This window comes from Lepidochelys olivacea (genome assembly GCF_965140295.1).
Source record: "Lepidochelys olivacea isolate rLepOli2 genome assembly, chromosome: 4".
Taxonomy (NCBI): Eukaryota; Metazoa; Chordata; order Testudines; family Cheloniidae; genus Lepidochelys; species Lepidochelys olivacea.
This window is the reverse complement of record NC_140414.1, coordinates 99,632,445-99,649,584: the sequence shown is the minus strand read 5'-3', so window position 1 is coordinate 99,649,584 and position 17,140 is coordinate 99,632,445. Positions and strand designations below refer to the sequence as shown.

General features: G+C 41.4%; 1 protein-coding gene across 1 annotated transcript in view; it reads left to right on the top strand.

The window, feature by feature from the left end:
- The window catches only part of GABRB1 (gamma-aminobutyric acid type A receptor subunit beta1), a 267,143-nt gene that overhangs the window by 149,606 nt on the left and 100,397 nt on the right, over positions 1-17,140 (top strand). The window contains exon 5 of the mRNA XM_084626426.1: positions 8,646-8,866. Coding sequence (XP_084482552.1) covers positions 8,646-8,866 — 221 coding nt within the window. The remainder of the gene's footprint in view (positions 1-8,645; positions 8,867-17,140) is intronic.

The following is a 17,140-nucleotide window of genomic DNA, read 5'->3' as shown; positions in this document are numbered from 1 at the left end:
CATTTCCTAATCTGGAACCTGTCAGTAACATGGCCTGTTAATATGTCAATATTTGTCAATACGTTGGTTGAATCATTTGTTGTCTTATCCAAATAGTGTAAAGTATTAAGAGCTACAGAATAACTCATTTGATACCATCCTCATTGGGAAGTTTGCTGACAGGGAAAATCTGGAGATTAACCTTTGTGAAATGATACAAAACAAAAGAACCTATTGGTCCAGACTGCTACAGAGAGTTTGCAGAAACCTGATTTACTAGAAGGAGAAAATGTCCCTGGCTCTCAAGCCACAAAATGTGAGTTATGTGTGTATCCTAAAAATTTAAAATACTTGTCTGAGCCCATCTGGTTCAGTCTTTTCAACATCCATCCCTCTCTGCTTTTATTTATATTGACCCATTTTCTAGTGACAAGAACACATACCAGTCACTGTTACCTTTTCGTACCTTGATTAATTATACTTTATTAACAAATATGGATATACACTTTGTAATGGGTATTCAGTTCATTAATTAATGAGACATCAAATGGTTATGCTCAATTGCTTTTTATTAATCAAAGATTAGACATCTAGGATTAATCAGCACAAGCACAAAAAGGAAAAGTCTCTAGTCATCCTTCCTGGGAATCCAGGTTACAGCATTTCTTAGGTCCAACTTGGTAATCATTTCATAGGTTTTTACACCCTACGTGTTTACTTCATTCTATAATTTTCAGTGAGCTATACTCTTATCACCACCAATCACAATGAGATGTCACCCCTGAGGTCAATCATCTAGATAGTTACATATTCCATTATGTCCCAATACACTCCAAATTTTCAAAGTACAAAAGGTCACAACAGTTTTGGCCTATTCAACAGAGACAATACTAGGTTGCAAGTAACACTTTTCAATCAATCATTTAATTTTACAGTTGGTTACATTTTATGTATTATCCAATCATATGTTAATGTCATATTGAAGTTATGCACCTATCAAGTGAATCATGTTCCTTTACAGAATTCTATTATATATGCCCTTTCATGTGGTTTCCATTATAATTTCATTTGCCAGTCACAAACACTGTTTTCTACTTTAAAAATAGGCTATGAAAGTGTGTCATGATCTTAGATAGAGACTGCTTACAGAGCAAAACTAGGTACATGAGTAATTCTGCATTGTCTCTCTTTTAGCATTACTTTGCAGCAACACTTTTTTGGGAACTTTGGCCAATAAACTAACAATCAAATATACCTTTTTGGTTCACATGAGGGATGGTGGGAGCTCTAGGTCCATAGGGAAACAGTACCCATTAACTATCATCATTCACAGGTGCCAATACAGAAAAGTTTTTGAGGCAGGGACCCTTCCTGTGTGCATGGACTGTACCTAGCACATTGTGGAGTCTACCAGAATACATAAAAATAAGAATTGGAATGCCATCATTTCACAGCAATCTGACAGGATCTTGCAATTATTATGAAATTCAACATCATTTTAGCCTGATAAATACATAGTTCTACATTCTGCAAGAGAAATGGTTCAAGACATGAAAGATCAATGCTGCAGAAATTCATTGAATTAATTAATGTTATAACTTTCATAGGTTTTTATTTTAATTTTTGAATTTATCATACAAGAAATATCATGGAGAGGCATAAATAGAAATATTGTTCCAAAAGTATGGTTCTCAACCTTTTCAGAACTGTGATCCAACGTTAAAATGGAAAGAAGTTTCAGGATTCCCCTCCCATCTACACATAAAGATAGGGAGGAGGGGCATGACTAGAGCTCAGCAGAACTTGTTGGATTAATAGATTATTCACTGAAAAATGCAGATTCAGGCCAACCAACATGAATGTTCTAAAGAGCTCCAGCCCTTTCACGGGGTTTGCTGCTCACCATTTGGCAGCACCCCCTTGCGGCTCATCTAGGAAATTAGCTCGCCACTGTCCACATCCCATCTGGCAGTCGCTCGCCCCTTTTTCCCAGTCACTCACTCTGTGGCTGCCCTCCTGCTAGTCCAGAGTGTAGTGCCTCTCCTTTGTGGCTTAGCCCTCCGGCCAAGTCATCATTGTCCTCTCCTTCTGGGATATTATTAGAGTCTCCTTCCTCAAAATCTCAGGCAGTCTCCATCTCCACTGTACTGACTGCACTACTCCCGCATTAGTGTGTAGGGGAACTCGAGCCCATCCTCTTCACTGGGTTCCAGTCCAGGGACCCTTGAACCAGCAGTTGAGATCTATCCCTCTCAGACCTTACTGCCCAGGTGAGCTTTGTTCTCAGTCAGTCTCATGGCCCTTGAGCTCCCCAGCCAGTGCCGCCTAAGGTTAATTGGCCTCTCGTGCCCCTTTAGCCCCATCCATGCTGGTCTGGGGTGAACATCCCACCACAAACCCCCCCAAAAATTTGGGCTAGATTCAAAGAGACTTAAGCACCATTCATAAAACCACTGGCCAGTGGAGGAGGAAGTAGTGTCCCCCATGGTAAGGGTTCTCAGATGGGATGTGGGAAACCCAAGTTCAAGTCCTCCTCTAAATCAGAGAGAGCGAGAATTTGAACACAGATCTCTCACACCCCAGGTGAGCACTGTAACCATGGGGCTATAGAGTATTAGAAGGGGAAATGCCTCCTCCGGTGGTGGTTTTGTGAATGACATTTCCAAATTTCCTTTGCTTTTATTAAAAGTCATTTTAAATGCCCAAAATCTAAACAAAACATTATGTTAAACCAACAGATTTTTTCAGATTTTTTTGGCCAAGAAACCCAAAAAATAATGTTTCAGGTCAATCTAAATGAAGGATAGTTTTGATGTTTTGGTTTGGCCAGTGAACCAAAAAAATTGATCATTCACACAGCTCTGTGATTGCAGAGCCATTATCTTTGAAAACTCATGGCGATCGGGGGAAGTCCCAGACGACTGGAAAAAGGCTAATGTAGTGCCCATCTTTAAAAAAGGGAAGAAGGAGGATCCTGGGAACTACAGGCCAGTCAGCCTCACCTCAGTCCCTGGAAAAATCATGGAGCAGGTCCTCAAGGAATCAATTCTGAAGCACTTAGAGGAGAGGAAAGTGATCAGGAATAGTGAGCATGGATTCACCAAGGGCAAGTCATGCCTGACTAATCTAATTGCCTTCTATGACGAGATAACTGGCTCTGTGGATGAGGGAAAAGCAGTGGTCGTGTTGTTCCTTGACTTTAGCAAAGCTTTTGACATGGTCTCCCACAGTATTCTTGCCAGTAAGTTAAAAAAGTATGGGCTGGATGAATGGACTATAAGGTGGATAAAAAGCTGGCTAGATTGTCGGGCTCAATGGGTAGTGATCAATGGCTCCATGTCTAGTTGGCAGCTGGTATCAAGTGGAGTGCCCCAAGGGTCGTCCTTGGGCCGGTTTTGTTCAATATCTTCATAAATGATCTGGAGGACGGTGTGGATTGCACCCTCAGCAAGTTTGCTGATGACACTAAACTGGGAGGAGAAGTAGACATGCTGGAGGGTAGGGATAGGATACAGAGGGACCTAGACAAATTAGAGGATTGGGCCAAAAGAAATCTGATGAGGTTCAACAAGGACAAGTGCAGAGTCCTGCACTTAGGACGGAAGAATCCCATGCACCGCTACAGACTAGGGACCGAATGGCTCGGCAGCAGTTCTGCAGAAAAGGACCTACAGGTTACAGTGGATGAGAAGCTGGATATGAGTCAACAGTGTGCCCTTGTTGCCAACAAGGCCAATGGCATTAGGGGCATTGCCAGCAGATCGAGGGACATGATCGTTCCCCTCTATTCGACATTGGTGAGGCCTCATCTGGAGTACTGTGTCCAGTTTTGGGCCCCACACTACAAGAAGGATGTGGAAAAATTGGAAAGAGTCCAGCGGAGGGCAACAAAAATGATTAGGGGACTGAAACACATGACTTATGAGGAGAGGCTGAGGTAACTGGGACTGTTTAGTCTGTGGAAGAGAAGAATGAGGGGGGATTTGATAGCTGCTTTCAACTAACTGAAAGGGGGTTCCAAAGAGGATGGATTTAGACTGTTCTCAGTGGTAGCGGATGACAGAACAAGGAGTAATGGTCCCAAGTTGTAGTGGGGGAGGTTTAGGTTGGATATTAGGAAAAACTTTTTCACTAGGAGGGTGGTGAAACACTGGAATGTGTTACCTATGGAGGTGGTGGAATCTCCTTTCTTAGAAGTTTTTAAGGTCAGGCTTGACAAAGCCCTGGCTGGGATGATTTAGTTGGGAACTGGTCCTGCTTTGAGCAGGGGGTTGGACTAGATGACCTCCTGAGGTCCCTTCCAACCCTGATATTCTATGATTCTAGTCAAAATACCCACGCCAGAACTCTTTGTGTTGTGACTCCCCCCAGACTGAGAACTCACAAGCAAAACATATCCCATATCCTAAAGGAGATATTGATCAATTACCATCAACTGGATATCTGAAAAAGAAAATCCTGGAAGATTGATAAATCCAGTAAGTGCCTGCTCCATATGGAACAAAGCATCCTGTTAAGATCAGCATTCTTGGTTTTAATTACCTTTATATATTGATTGTTACAGCGTGTAATAAGAGAATCAGCGGGAGTTCAGTGTAGCCTTCTAGTTATTTCTATTCCTACTGAGGCATGGATAACATGTAGGCATTTAAGAAATGGATGTTTCTATCTTCATCAAGAAAATGATCATTGAAATACTGAGCCCTGAATCACTAATTAGAATTTGTTGACCAGTGGCAGACTAAGTCACGGTTTTATTATCTCAAATGCAATTTAATTAAGCTTTAACATGCATACAAGTTAGAATTAATACTATTCATGCTGCTATGAAGCACAGTGTATGCTTGACATCTATATCTTGGGAACCAACAGCCTTATTAAACAAAATAAATCTGGGAGTTTTAGCTTCTCATACGTAAGTGCAGACAGAATCATTCATCTTGCATTCTCAGAAAGGTTGGTATCTTAAGTCTTGTAATACTGCCAGAAGGTCACAATTCTGAGCAAACAACAATCAGAATGCTACCTAGACTTAAAGGATAGGCTGGAAAAATTAGAAACCCTAGATCTTGAAATTCTAAGTATTTCTCTGCCCCCACCCCGCCCCAGTTGGACTTTTCTCCTCCTCAACAGTTCTCTTTGTCATTTTTCACACTGTTCGTTTTCTGCTCTGTTTTTCCACACCTTTTTATACCTTAATTTTTTTTCTGTGCTCTCTCGTGTGATCATAGTTGTTCCTAAAGAAATATGAACTTAACATCAGAGTTCAAGTTGAACTTTTGAATGCACAATGTTGGATTGGGTGGGAAACAAGGAAAAACAAGTTTGCCCAGTCTAGGCTATTTTTTTAAAAGGACAACTTTAATTTATTTTTCTAAATTGAATTTTCTTTTTAAATCTAGTTTTAAATCTAGTTTAAAAAACTGACTACGCTTAAAAATCAGCAGATTCAGAGGTGGGGGAAATCAGATGGTCTTCAGAAGCCTTTTGAAACAATTTTCTTTCCACATCAAGCTGAGGTCTCCCGGGGCCACAATATGGTAGTAAATAGAAGATATGAATTCCCTTCATGCTGATGCTTTGGCCTGGTGTCCATAAGAAAAATCCATAGTTAAGCCAACCTAAATCCCTGTGTAGACAGTGCTAAGGTCAATAGAAGAATTCTTCCACCAACCTAGCTACTGCCCCTTGGGGAGGTGGATTACCTACACCAGGGGTAGGCAAACTTTTTGGCCTGAGGGTCACACCTGGGAATAGAAATTATATGACGGGCCATGAATACTCACAAAATTGGGGTTGGGGTGCGGGAGAGCGTAAGGCCTCTGGTTGGGGGTGCGGGCTCTGGGGTGGGGCCAAAAATGAGGAGTTCAAGGTGCGGGAGGGGACTCTGGGCTGGGGTGGGGGAGTGGGGTGCGGGAGGCGGGGTTAGGCTGGGCTGGGGCTGGGGCTGAGGAGTTTGGAGCGTAGGAGGGTGGTCTGGGCCTGGATTGAGTGGTTTGGAGGATGGGAGGGGGATCAGGGCTGGGGCAGGGGATTGGGGCATGGGGTTAGGCTCTGGCTGGTGCTTACCTCAAGCACCTCCCAGAAGCAGCGTCATGTCCCCCTCTGGCTCCTATGCGGAGGTGTGGCCAAGCAGCTCTTCACGCTGTCCCGTTCACAGCACCACCCCTACAGTTCCCACTGGAGTGCCAGAGGGGGCCACTGGAATGCGTAGGAGCTGGAGGGGGCCATGCTGCTGTTTCCAGGAGCCGCGTGGAATGGCCCCTGACCCTTCCCCCAGCTGGAGCCCCAGAGTGGGGCCATGCCGCAGCTTCCAGGAGCTGTGTGGAGTGGCCCCCGACCCTGCTCCCCAGTTGGAGTGGGGAAAGCCCCAGACCCCACTCCCCAGTGGGAGCCCAACGACCGGCTTAAAACGACTGGTGGGCCGAATCTGGCCGACGGGCCATAGTTTGCTCATCCCTGATCTACAACAATAGGAGAATCCCTCCCATCACCATAGGTAGCATCTACACTGAAGCACTACATGTGTGTCTTTGTAGCGTTTTAAGAGTAGACAAGCCTGTAGTTTTCAGGCCCAGAAAAGTCTCAGGACCAAAGTGAATTCATGACTATAAATGGTGAATTGGGATTGGTGGGCCTTAATAAACATTGTGGGAAAAGTACCTGATCTTGTGCTTTGAGATGAAATATTTACTATCTGCTAAAGGGTGTAGGGACAGCATGCCCTCTTGGATTGTTTTAGAGTGGAATGAGGAAGGTGAGAGAACACATCAACAAGAGCTCTGCAAGTGCCGGGCTTGGCTATTGGCTGAAATCAGGCAAAAGCAGCTCTCTTCAGGTTGAGGATAAACCTCAAGAAACATGTAACACATGATTTATGGACTGGAGTCCCTTAATGTTACTCCCTAACGCATGAGTGCCAAGTATTCTATTTCAGTGGCTTTCAACCTTTCCAGACTACTGCACCCCTTTCAGGAGTCTGATTTGTCTTGCGTACCCCCAAGTTACACCTCACTTCAAAATTACTTGCTTACAAAATCAGACACAAAACTACAAAAGTGTCTCAGCACACTATTAATGAAAAAATTGCGTACTTTCTTATTTTTACCACTGTAATTATAAAATAAATCATTTGGAATATAAATATTGTACTTACATTTCAGTGTATAGTATATAGAGAAATATAAACAAGTCATTGTCTGTATGAAATTTTAGTTTGTACTGACTTCACTAGTGCTTTTTACATAGCCTGTTGTAAAACTAGACAAATATCTAGATGAGTTGATGGACCCCCTGGAAGACCTCTGCCTACCGCCACGTACCTCTGGTTGAGAACCACTGCTCTATTTGATGTGGGAGGAGACACTGAGGCCTACTGCAGTTTCATAGAATCATAGAATATCAGGGTTGGAAGGGACCCCTGAAGGTCATCTAGTCCAACCCCCTGCTCGAAGCAGGACCAATTCCCAGTTAAATCATCCCAGCCAGGGCTTTGTCAAGCCTGACCTTAAAAACCTCTAAGGAAGGAGATTCTATCACCTCCCTAGGTAATGCATTCCAGTGTTTCACCACCCTCTTAGTGAAAAAGTTTTTCCTAATATCCAATCTAAACCTCCCCCACTGCAACTTGAGACCATTACTCCTCGTTCTGTCATCTGCTACCATTGAGAACAGTCTAGAGCCATCCTCTTTGGAACCCCCTTTCAGGTAGTTGAAAGCAGCTATCAAATCCCCCCTCATTCTTCTCTTCTGCAGGCTAAACAATCCCAGCTCCCTCAGCCTCTCCTCATAACTCATGTGTTCTAGACCCCTAATCATTTTTGTTGCCCTTCGCTGGACTCTCTCCAATTTATCCACATCCTTCTTGTAGTGTGGGGCCCAAAACTGGACACAGTACTCCAGATGAGGCCTCACCAATGTCGAATAGAGGGGAACGATCACGTCCCTCGATCTGCTCGCTATGCTCCTACTTATACATCCCAAAATGCCATTGGCCTTCTTGGCAACAAGGGTACACTGCTGACTCATATCCAGCTTCTCGTCCACTGTAACCTGTAGGTCCTTTTCTGCAGAACTGCTGCCGAGCCATTCGGTCCCTAGTCTGTAGCGGTGCATTGGATTCTTCCATCCTAAGTGCAGGACCCTGCACTTATCCTTATTGAACCTCATCAGATTTCTTTTGGCCCAATCCTCCAATTTGTCTAGGTCCCTCTGTATCCTATCCCTGCCCTCCAGCGTATCTACCACTCCTCCCAGTTTAGTATCATCCGCAAATTTGCTGAGAGTGCAATCCACACCATCCTCCAGATCATTTATGAAGATATTGAACAAAACCGGCCCCAGGACCGACCGTTGGGGCACTCCACTTGATACCACTTTCCAACAACTGCAAGGATATTTCGCAAGGTTCACCAGCTGTAATCAGAAGGAAGGTCAACATTAACATATACAGTTCAAGAGTCACAGATGTGGTTACTGAATAGAGATCTACGTTTGCTACAAAGTTTCAGTGATCCTTAAACTTTCAAGTGTGCTATTAATATTAATATAAATGTATTCAATAATTAAATATTGAACTTAAATGATCAAAACTAAAATTATAGATATATAAACTATTGTGCAAAATAAACAACTACTAAAATACCTTTTTTCTTTTTTGCTTCCAGGACTACACACTCACAATGTATTTCCAGCAGTCCTGGAGGGATAAAAGGCTGTCTTACTCTGGAATACCTCTGAACCTAACTTTGGACAACAGAGTAGCTGACCAGCTCTGGGTGCCAGACACATACTTCCAAAATGACAAGAAGTCATATGTTCATGGGGTTACAGTGAAAAATCGAATGATTCGACTACATCCTGATGGAACTGTCCTTTATGGCCTACGGTATGTAGTATTTTACCTTACATTTCATGTTTTTTTGGAATAATTATACACAACACTGTAGTAGCCATACAGCATGACTTATCACCAACATATTTTCCTTTATTTTGGCTTATTCTGAAAGCTTTACTCAAGTTCACTGGGGCTATAGGTTGAAGTAACTAAAATATCCACCTACAGCATAGGAACCATACTTAACCTCCATATTTTCCACAACACAGCCACACTACCATTTATGTATATAACTATGACTGATGTGAAAGCCTAATGCCGCCACATCTTTTGGCTCTTCTGAGCATGTTGGTGCTGCTAAGGAGTCTGGCATTACTGTGTTACTCAAACAATGAAGAAGTATTGACTGGAATGAGTTTTAGAGCTGAGTATTGCTTAGTAAGGATGCAGTGATCTAAAACCAAGAGGTAGATGAAAAAGTACAAAAATTAGCTAATCCAAATATGCACTATTCCGTGCTCTCCAGTGATGGAATTTTTCATGTGTGTTTGGCTTTATCATTTAACATGGCTGGTTCAGATTTCCTGACCCATTTGCCCATCCACACAAGAATATGCTCTTAGTGTACTACAAGCATGCATATCAGCTGGAGTCATCAGTATCTTGCAAGCACTGGGAGAAGAGGTAGGTAATGGACATTTTGCCTTCACCAAGTCAAAAGAACTAGGTTTGGGAGATGTGGATAAGATCCACTCAAAAAATCAGTAAGTAAAGAGGTATGCGAGTTGTTAAAGCATACAAGGATAGTCCATCCTGTGGACATGTCACAGGACATTTTAAATTATTTGTAAATATTTTCTTGGAAACCTGGATGTATTCAGGCATGAATTATTTACCATTCAGCTTTTATTTTAACTTGTAACTAGCAAGGTCCATAAGCGCTTTTATTAACGTACTGCTCTATATCTAATTACATCTTCTATGCTAGTAGGCCGATTGGACCAGATTCTGGCCCCTTTTTTGCCCCACATGCTCTGTTCCAACAGTATAAAGATGGCACAGCTGGCTAGATGAGGATTCTTCTGGTGTAAAGTGGCATAGGGCTCACATACATGCCCTGACATTGGGGCAGGGCCGGAGAAAGGAGTTGTGCCTATTGTGCTCGGTGCTATAGGGTTTCTGGGCTGCATAGGCAGCCTTGGGGAAGCCCTGGGGGCTGCTCTAAATTATGCCAGCAACTGTTTCAGTGCCCACAGCTCCCATATGGCACAAAAGTGGCATTAAACCACTTCTGTCCCGTTCTTCCTAGGCTACCCCTATTGTGTTGAACCTCTGAGAAGATGTAGCTTAGAACCTACCCCATTGAGAACAGAGATATATTTGCTGCAGGAGATAATGGACACACTGCAGGTGGAGAGCAACAGAGCAGATATGCAGTTACATTTTGTGAAAAGTATTTACCCTGAGTGAAAGGGTGTTTTTGTCTTATTTTTCTGTGAGAGTTCATTCAAGAGTGTAGTGATTGGCTGGTTTCATCCATTATAGTTACTGGGGCATTTAGTGCACTGGACGAGGTACACTACATGTTATTATAGGCATGAGTAGGACCCATGCATTTTGAAAAGCGTGTTGTGGGGGTTTTTGAACACCATAGCAGTGGAGATATATCCGCGGGTATTGCATTGATTGGTAGGGCAGAGTGTGGTGCAGGTCTGAGCTGGTGTGTCCTGGTCTCGTGGGGAGCTTGCTTCTAATGATGAGTGATGATGCTGGGGGTTTGTTTAAACAGAACAGAAATATCTCTACGGCTACGATGATCAACACCTCCTACGATACACCTTTCACGATCCATGGGTCCTACACATGCCTACTACAACACATGACGGACCTCATCCATTAAATGCCCTAATATCAAGTACGTGGGTAAAATGAGAATCACCATTCTATCAAATAGATTCACAGTAAAGTGATAAAAGACAAGAACACCATATCAACTGTGGGCAAATACTTTTTATAAAATCATCACTTCATATCTGACCTCTTAGTCCTCATCCACAAAGGAAACCTGTACAATACCTCCAAAAGACGAGCCTGAGTGCTTTAATTCATAGCTCTGCTTGTCACCAACAATCATGGACTTTATAGAGACAGTGGATTTATGGCTCATTACAACAATCCATAACTCACTAACTCTCCTTTGACCTGTGTCCACTTCATCTTGAATGGTCTCTTGCAATTTGTGTTAATTCCTTATATGCTCCACCCTTGTATTTAACTGTGACATTTTGTACCTGTCCAAAACCTGAAGAAGAGCTGTGTAAGCTAAAAAGCTTGTCTCTTTCACCAACGTAAGTTGGTCCAATAAATTATATTTCCTCAACACCTTGTCTCTAAATATTCTGGGACCAATATAGCCTACAACAACATTGCAGGCAACAGATCAATGAGTGTATGTACAAAAAACGGTACTTAGAAACGAAGTGTGCGCGCATGTAGAAACAGTAACACACTTATGTCCTTTTACAGAGATAAAAATGCTAATGTCTTACTTTTTCCAATTATTTCCAAGAGACTGTATTACAAATACAGAGAGACTACAAATTCACTTCCCTTGGATTATTTATCTTTCTGTCTCCAGCACTGAACATAATAAAACAAATGCTGGACATAAAGTATCATACATCATCTGTTCAGAGAAAAAAGCTGTTTTGATTGTTCTTTTATTCTTCTTCTCACTAAAGTGTCTATATAAAAGCATCAGACCTTGTTTATGCAAATAAGCTGCATAAACTGTTATATCAGGCGGAAGATGCGGCCTCCTTTTAAGCCTGAGAACCTGGATCTTTCATCTGTGAGGTCCTGAAGGAGGTCTTCCTCTCACTGAACACTCCTTTGGCACGGAACCACAAAGAGGCTTCAGCTGGAGCTACAGAGCTGACAGAAAACATCCCGCTGTTGACAATGTAAAAGCCAGGGAGCGCTACTGAAACCATAAGAATGTTCCAAGTGACAGGCACCACATAATCATTTTATTCTGAAGATGATTGGCAGGGGAAGCTTCCCAGTGTGTTGGGTGGGGCAGGGAAAGGAGAGACACATGAAGCTTGAACATCAAAGAGACTGAAACTTAGAAGTGGAGAAATACGGGAAGAACAGTCACAAAAAAACCACTTTTATATTAAAAAAAGTTTTCAAACACTGATTTTCAGGAGCTTTCTTTAAACTCACTAGAGGCCAGATTTTTGGCTGCTGTAAAGGGACTTTCATGACACTCCAATACTGTCCAAGGATCTGGCAATCGCCATAAACAATGGAGAGCCAGATTTACTGAAGTATTTATGTGCCTAAAGATGAACATAGGGCCAATCCTGGGTCCAGTACTATTCAATATTTTCATTAGTGACTTGGATAATGGAGTGGAGAGTGTGCTTATAAAATTGACAGCGGATTCCAACCTGGGAGGGGCTGTAAGCACTTTTCAGGGGGAGGGATTAGAATTCAAAATGAGCTTGGCAAATTAGAGAATTGGTCTGAAATCAACATGATGAAATTCAATAAAGACAAGTGTAAAGTACTTCATTTAGGAAGGAAAAATTCAAATGCACAACTACAAAACTGGAAATAACTGGCTGGGAGCTAGTACTGCAGAAAAGGATCTGAGAGCTGTCCCACTCTGCTCAGCAATGGTGAGGCCTCAGCTGGAGTACTATGTCGAATTCTGGGTACCACGCTTTAGGAAAGATGTGCACAAACTGGAGACAGTCCAGAGGAGAGCAATAGAAAATGATAAAGGTTTAGAAAACCTGACCTATAAGCAAAGGCTAGAAAACCTGACCATATCTAGTCTTGAGACAAGAAGTTTGAGGGGGACCCTGATAACAGTCTTCAAACAAGTTAAGGGCGGTTATAAAGAGGATGATGATCAATTGTTCTCCACGTCCACTGAAGGTTGCACAAGAAGTAATGGATTTAATTTGTAGCAAGGGAGATTTAGGTTAGATATTAGGAAAAAGCTTTCTAAGGGTAGTTAAGCTCTGGAATAGGCTTCCAGAGGAGGTTGTGGAATCCCCATCACTGGAGGTTTTTGAGAACACGTCGGACAAATGCCTGTCAGGGATGGTCTAGGTTTACTAGATCCTGCCTCAGTGCAGGGGACTAGACTTGACTTCTCAAGGTCTCTTCCAGCCCTACATTTCTGTGATTCAACAATACATGCCTATCTACATTTTTACCCACTCTGGCCCTCAGTGGTTAAAGTTCACCAGAAGCATTCTTTCTGAAAGCAGAAGTCCCTTCCAATGCAATTAAAAATGAAACAAAACAATTCAGACAGTTTTACCTATTTTTAAAAGTATTTTTCTTAAGCAAGTGGATGATCTAATTCCAGTTCCTAACTTCCCAAGACCACTAGCACCACTGGTCCCAGCGAGCACCATTGTTGGTAATTTCATTAGAAAGGCTGAGACTGAATGGACATGGAAATCCAACAACTTTCTGACTCCTTGAAGCAGTCAATCCAGGTCATCATGGAAGCAGGGCAATACAGGGATATTCATGATGTACCTCTTCTGTATATAGAGGACTTCAGGCTCCTGGTCTGTCCGTTGGCACCTTTCTTTTCAACTAAATTAATTTAAAAGCAAATTTTTAAACTTTTAAAAGCATCTTACATGATAAAGAGCATCAATGGGGGTAGGAGAGGAAAGGGGACTGCGCAGAAAAACACTGTCCTACTGCCTCAAGAGAAGTAAGAAGGAAAAATTAATCCAGTCTTTTTTTTAACTTTTTGAGAGATGCTCAGATACTTCAGTGACAAGTGTCACAATAAAGACCTGGATGGATTAGAGTACATTAAGAAGCAGAAGTACCTGGACTTGAATGGTTTTTAGTTCTTCTCCTAAAGAACTAATAACATTTATATTACTAGGAGTTAAATTTCACAAGTACCCTCCACCTCACTCTGAGTAATTGTCTTCAAGTGTAAATTCACCTCTTTCATTTGATGTCTGTTAATACGTATATTTAGTTTAATTTAAATTACTAAATTCCTTTATAGACACTAAGATTCCTACATGGCCACCACGCTAGAGCTTTCTGGAAGGCAACTGTGGGTAAACACACAGCTCACAACATCTAGAGTTTAGTAATATTACCTTCTCTTAATTTACAAAGAAGAGGCCAAGAGACCAAAGGGTATTTTGATGCCAGCAACACTGATTTGCAAGAACAGCGGATAGTCACAGGCATCATGCTTGTAAATAATGTTAGTCATAGAAGGTAAGAAGGACTTTACTTATTGACTTATTAACTTTAGATGGTATACATTTCAGGAACTTGTTTTCTCAAGGAGAACAAGATATATCATATATTCTAAATTCTAAGTACAATACTACAGGAATTTCTTAAAGCAAGCACATGAAAAAAACCAAGTCGAAGTATTTTTTACATTTTTTGTTTTCATTTTGTTTTGGAACAGAAAAAAAATTTCAAAGTTGTAAAATTTCCCATGAAACAGAAAATCTGTTTCCCAGTCAATGTTAGCCATAACTTAGACATTTAATTGCTTTCCAGTGTTTCAGAGTAGATTTTTAGAACAATGTACTGTTATGCCTTTTGACCCTAGTGGTTTGTCAAAGTTCAGAGCCCTGATGATATTCCAGGAAGGAGTAGAAATTGGTGATGGAGTCTGGTATTTTCTTTGATGCAATCTTATTTACAATGGAGGAGAAACCAAAAACCAAGGGATAGCTTCTTTGCTTATAGCCCAAGCTTCTTTCAACCACCACAGTCAATCCAGAACTTTGCTCTAGGCTTCTCCAGGGTCACACTCTGCTTTCAGGCTGCTCCTTAGCTTTCTACACCACTGGCCAGATCGAGGGTCAGCAATCGATCCAGCGGGGATCAATTTATGTCTATACAATACAGACATGATAAATTGACCGCTGATCGCTCTAGTATCAATTCTGGTATTCCACCTCAATGAGAAGTGCAAGGGGAATCGATGGGAGAGCATCTCCCATCGACACACCGCAGTGAAGACACCATGGTCAAATATAACTTGGTTTATTATTGCCTTGCAACACCAGAAGTTCACCAGTTCTGTACAATGTATTTTATAGTCCACCATTGTAGGGGGAACATTTTAAAAGTTATAGTTAAATACAATCTAAAGTATCAAATATGCAAATCTAAAATCAAAGGATCATGTTATTCCTTATGTTGAGATAGCACCAAAATCTATTTTACTAGGATTTGTATGGTTTCCAAGGGAGAGGGGACTTTGCCAGGAAGAGAGTTGGCTACTTATGACAAACTTTGCCCATAGTTGTTTTACAGCAATGGAAATAATGGCAAGAGAATATAGTGAAAAGCATAATTCAGTCAACCCGAAAAACAAAGACATAATGCACAATGTATCTTGGATCCATTTGGTACATTTTTTAAAAATGTGGATAAGATAGGATTGACAAGTAACACAAATTGCTTCACAGTCAAAAAAAGGGATCAATTTCTGAACATCTTAACTATGGCTTAATCTGTGCAAAATAAAAGGCTCAAATATCACTTCCATTCTCTGACTATATAGCCAAATACAGTAGCTTGAAAACTAGTAAAATATACCTCTATACATATATACAAAGTAACATGTTTCCACTTATCAAAATCAAGCTTAAGATATATTAGCAGGAAAAACAGATATTAAATATTTGTTTATTGATTATTTTGACCCATCATGAGTTTCCTGTCACATTCTTCAAACATCTGTGAAACACTTCCTGTCAAACACTTCCAACACAGCTGGGTGGATGCTACAAAAACTGTATCAAGTCTATCAGGGAATACTAGGACTTCCTGATCTAGAGATATGTATTCTGTTAGTGGCAAACTGCTACTTCAATTGTGAAAGAGAGACCAACACACCCATAAAGAAATGGCTGAGAGCTTGAAGAACGTGGTTTTCATGTGTTAAACAGAGCACGTGGAGAATGTGTTTCCATTTGCCTTCAGACTTCACGTCTGTAATTCCCTTCCATCAAACTAACTGCTGAAAATCAGCTTATCAGGTGCGTTATGCTTAAGAGGATTTCTTCGAGAAAACCTTCTAAAATTTTCTTTTTGAAAATAGGTAATGGATTTGCCTTCCTCTCTTTGTGTATAGAACTAGCCATCATTTCAGTCCTTTAAAATCATAATGCGTATGAGAACCATATGTATCTTCAGCAGTGACATTCAGATTAGCTGAACTCACTGGTGAGTGTGTTACAGGTCCCACTCTGTGCCTCATTCAAAGAGGAAACGAATCTGTCACTGTCCCAGCTAAGTACCTTTGGCTCTTTAGCCCAAGCTGTGGCAGCTCATGCTTTTAGCTCTGGAGGTCCCTGCTTAAATCACCAGTGTGCCAGCCAAGATGGGGGCCACCACACAGTTATACCTGTATATACACTAATCAGTCATGAGCTCACCTAGTTAAATAATAATAATTGATCATTTGTATTCCAATAGTGCCTAGAGATCCCAATAAAACTCAGCTTCTTATTGCTTTGGGCAACTAGCTGTAGAAACAGATATTTATGGACAATCCCTGCTCCTAGATGCTTACAGTCTAAAGCCCCATTCCCGCAAGTCAGGGCATGCAGGAGGACCCTTCTGCCCACATCAGACCATATTTAAGACAAGATACAACAAGTGAAGGGTGACAAACTGACAAAGGAATGGCCACAGGAAGATGTTTCATAGGTGGAGTAATTTTTTGAGGAGATAAAACAAGCAAAATTAAATGATATCTGTAACTCCTAGTGGCCACCTTTCTTGATGATAATAGTTCTGTTATGGCCATTCATCCTACATTGCTTATAGATCATATGAATGAGGATTTCATATGAAAGGGCATGCACTGAATGACATAAATGCCTCATAAAAGAGAGGAAAGAAGAACGAAGAATGGGAGAAAAAGGCTGCTAACAGAGAAGAGATTCTTCCCTGAGAATACAGCAGAGTCTCCAATTAAGTCTCCTGGGTAAAAACCAAGCATTGCAATATATTAGTGAGCATTTAGCAGCTGCCGCACAGTAGATGAGTATAAATAGACTATCATCAAGCCTCTCAGAGAGATGCAATGACCTGCAAGTTTCACTTTCATTTCTGAAAATGGAACATCAGCCAGGCACTGCTTGAACAAGACAACCCTAATTATGCTGCAAACAAGATTTGAATTCCCTACAAATCATTAGTTCTCTCAGACAGGTCTTTAAACTGTATCTATACCATGATTTTAATGCTTGATTCCCCCAGGTCTTCTATTCCCATTTTCAGTCCAGAGTCAAA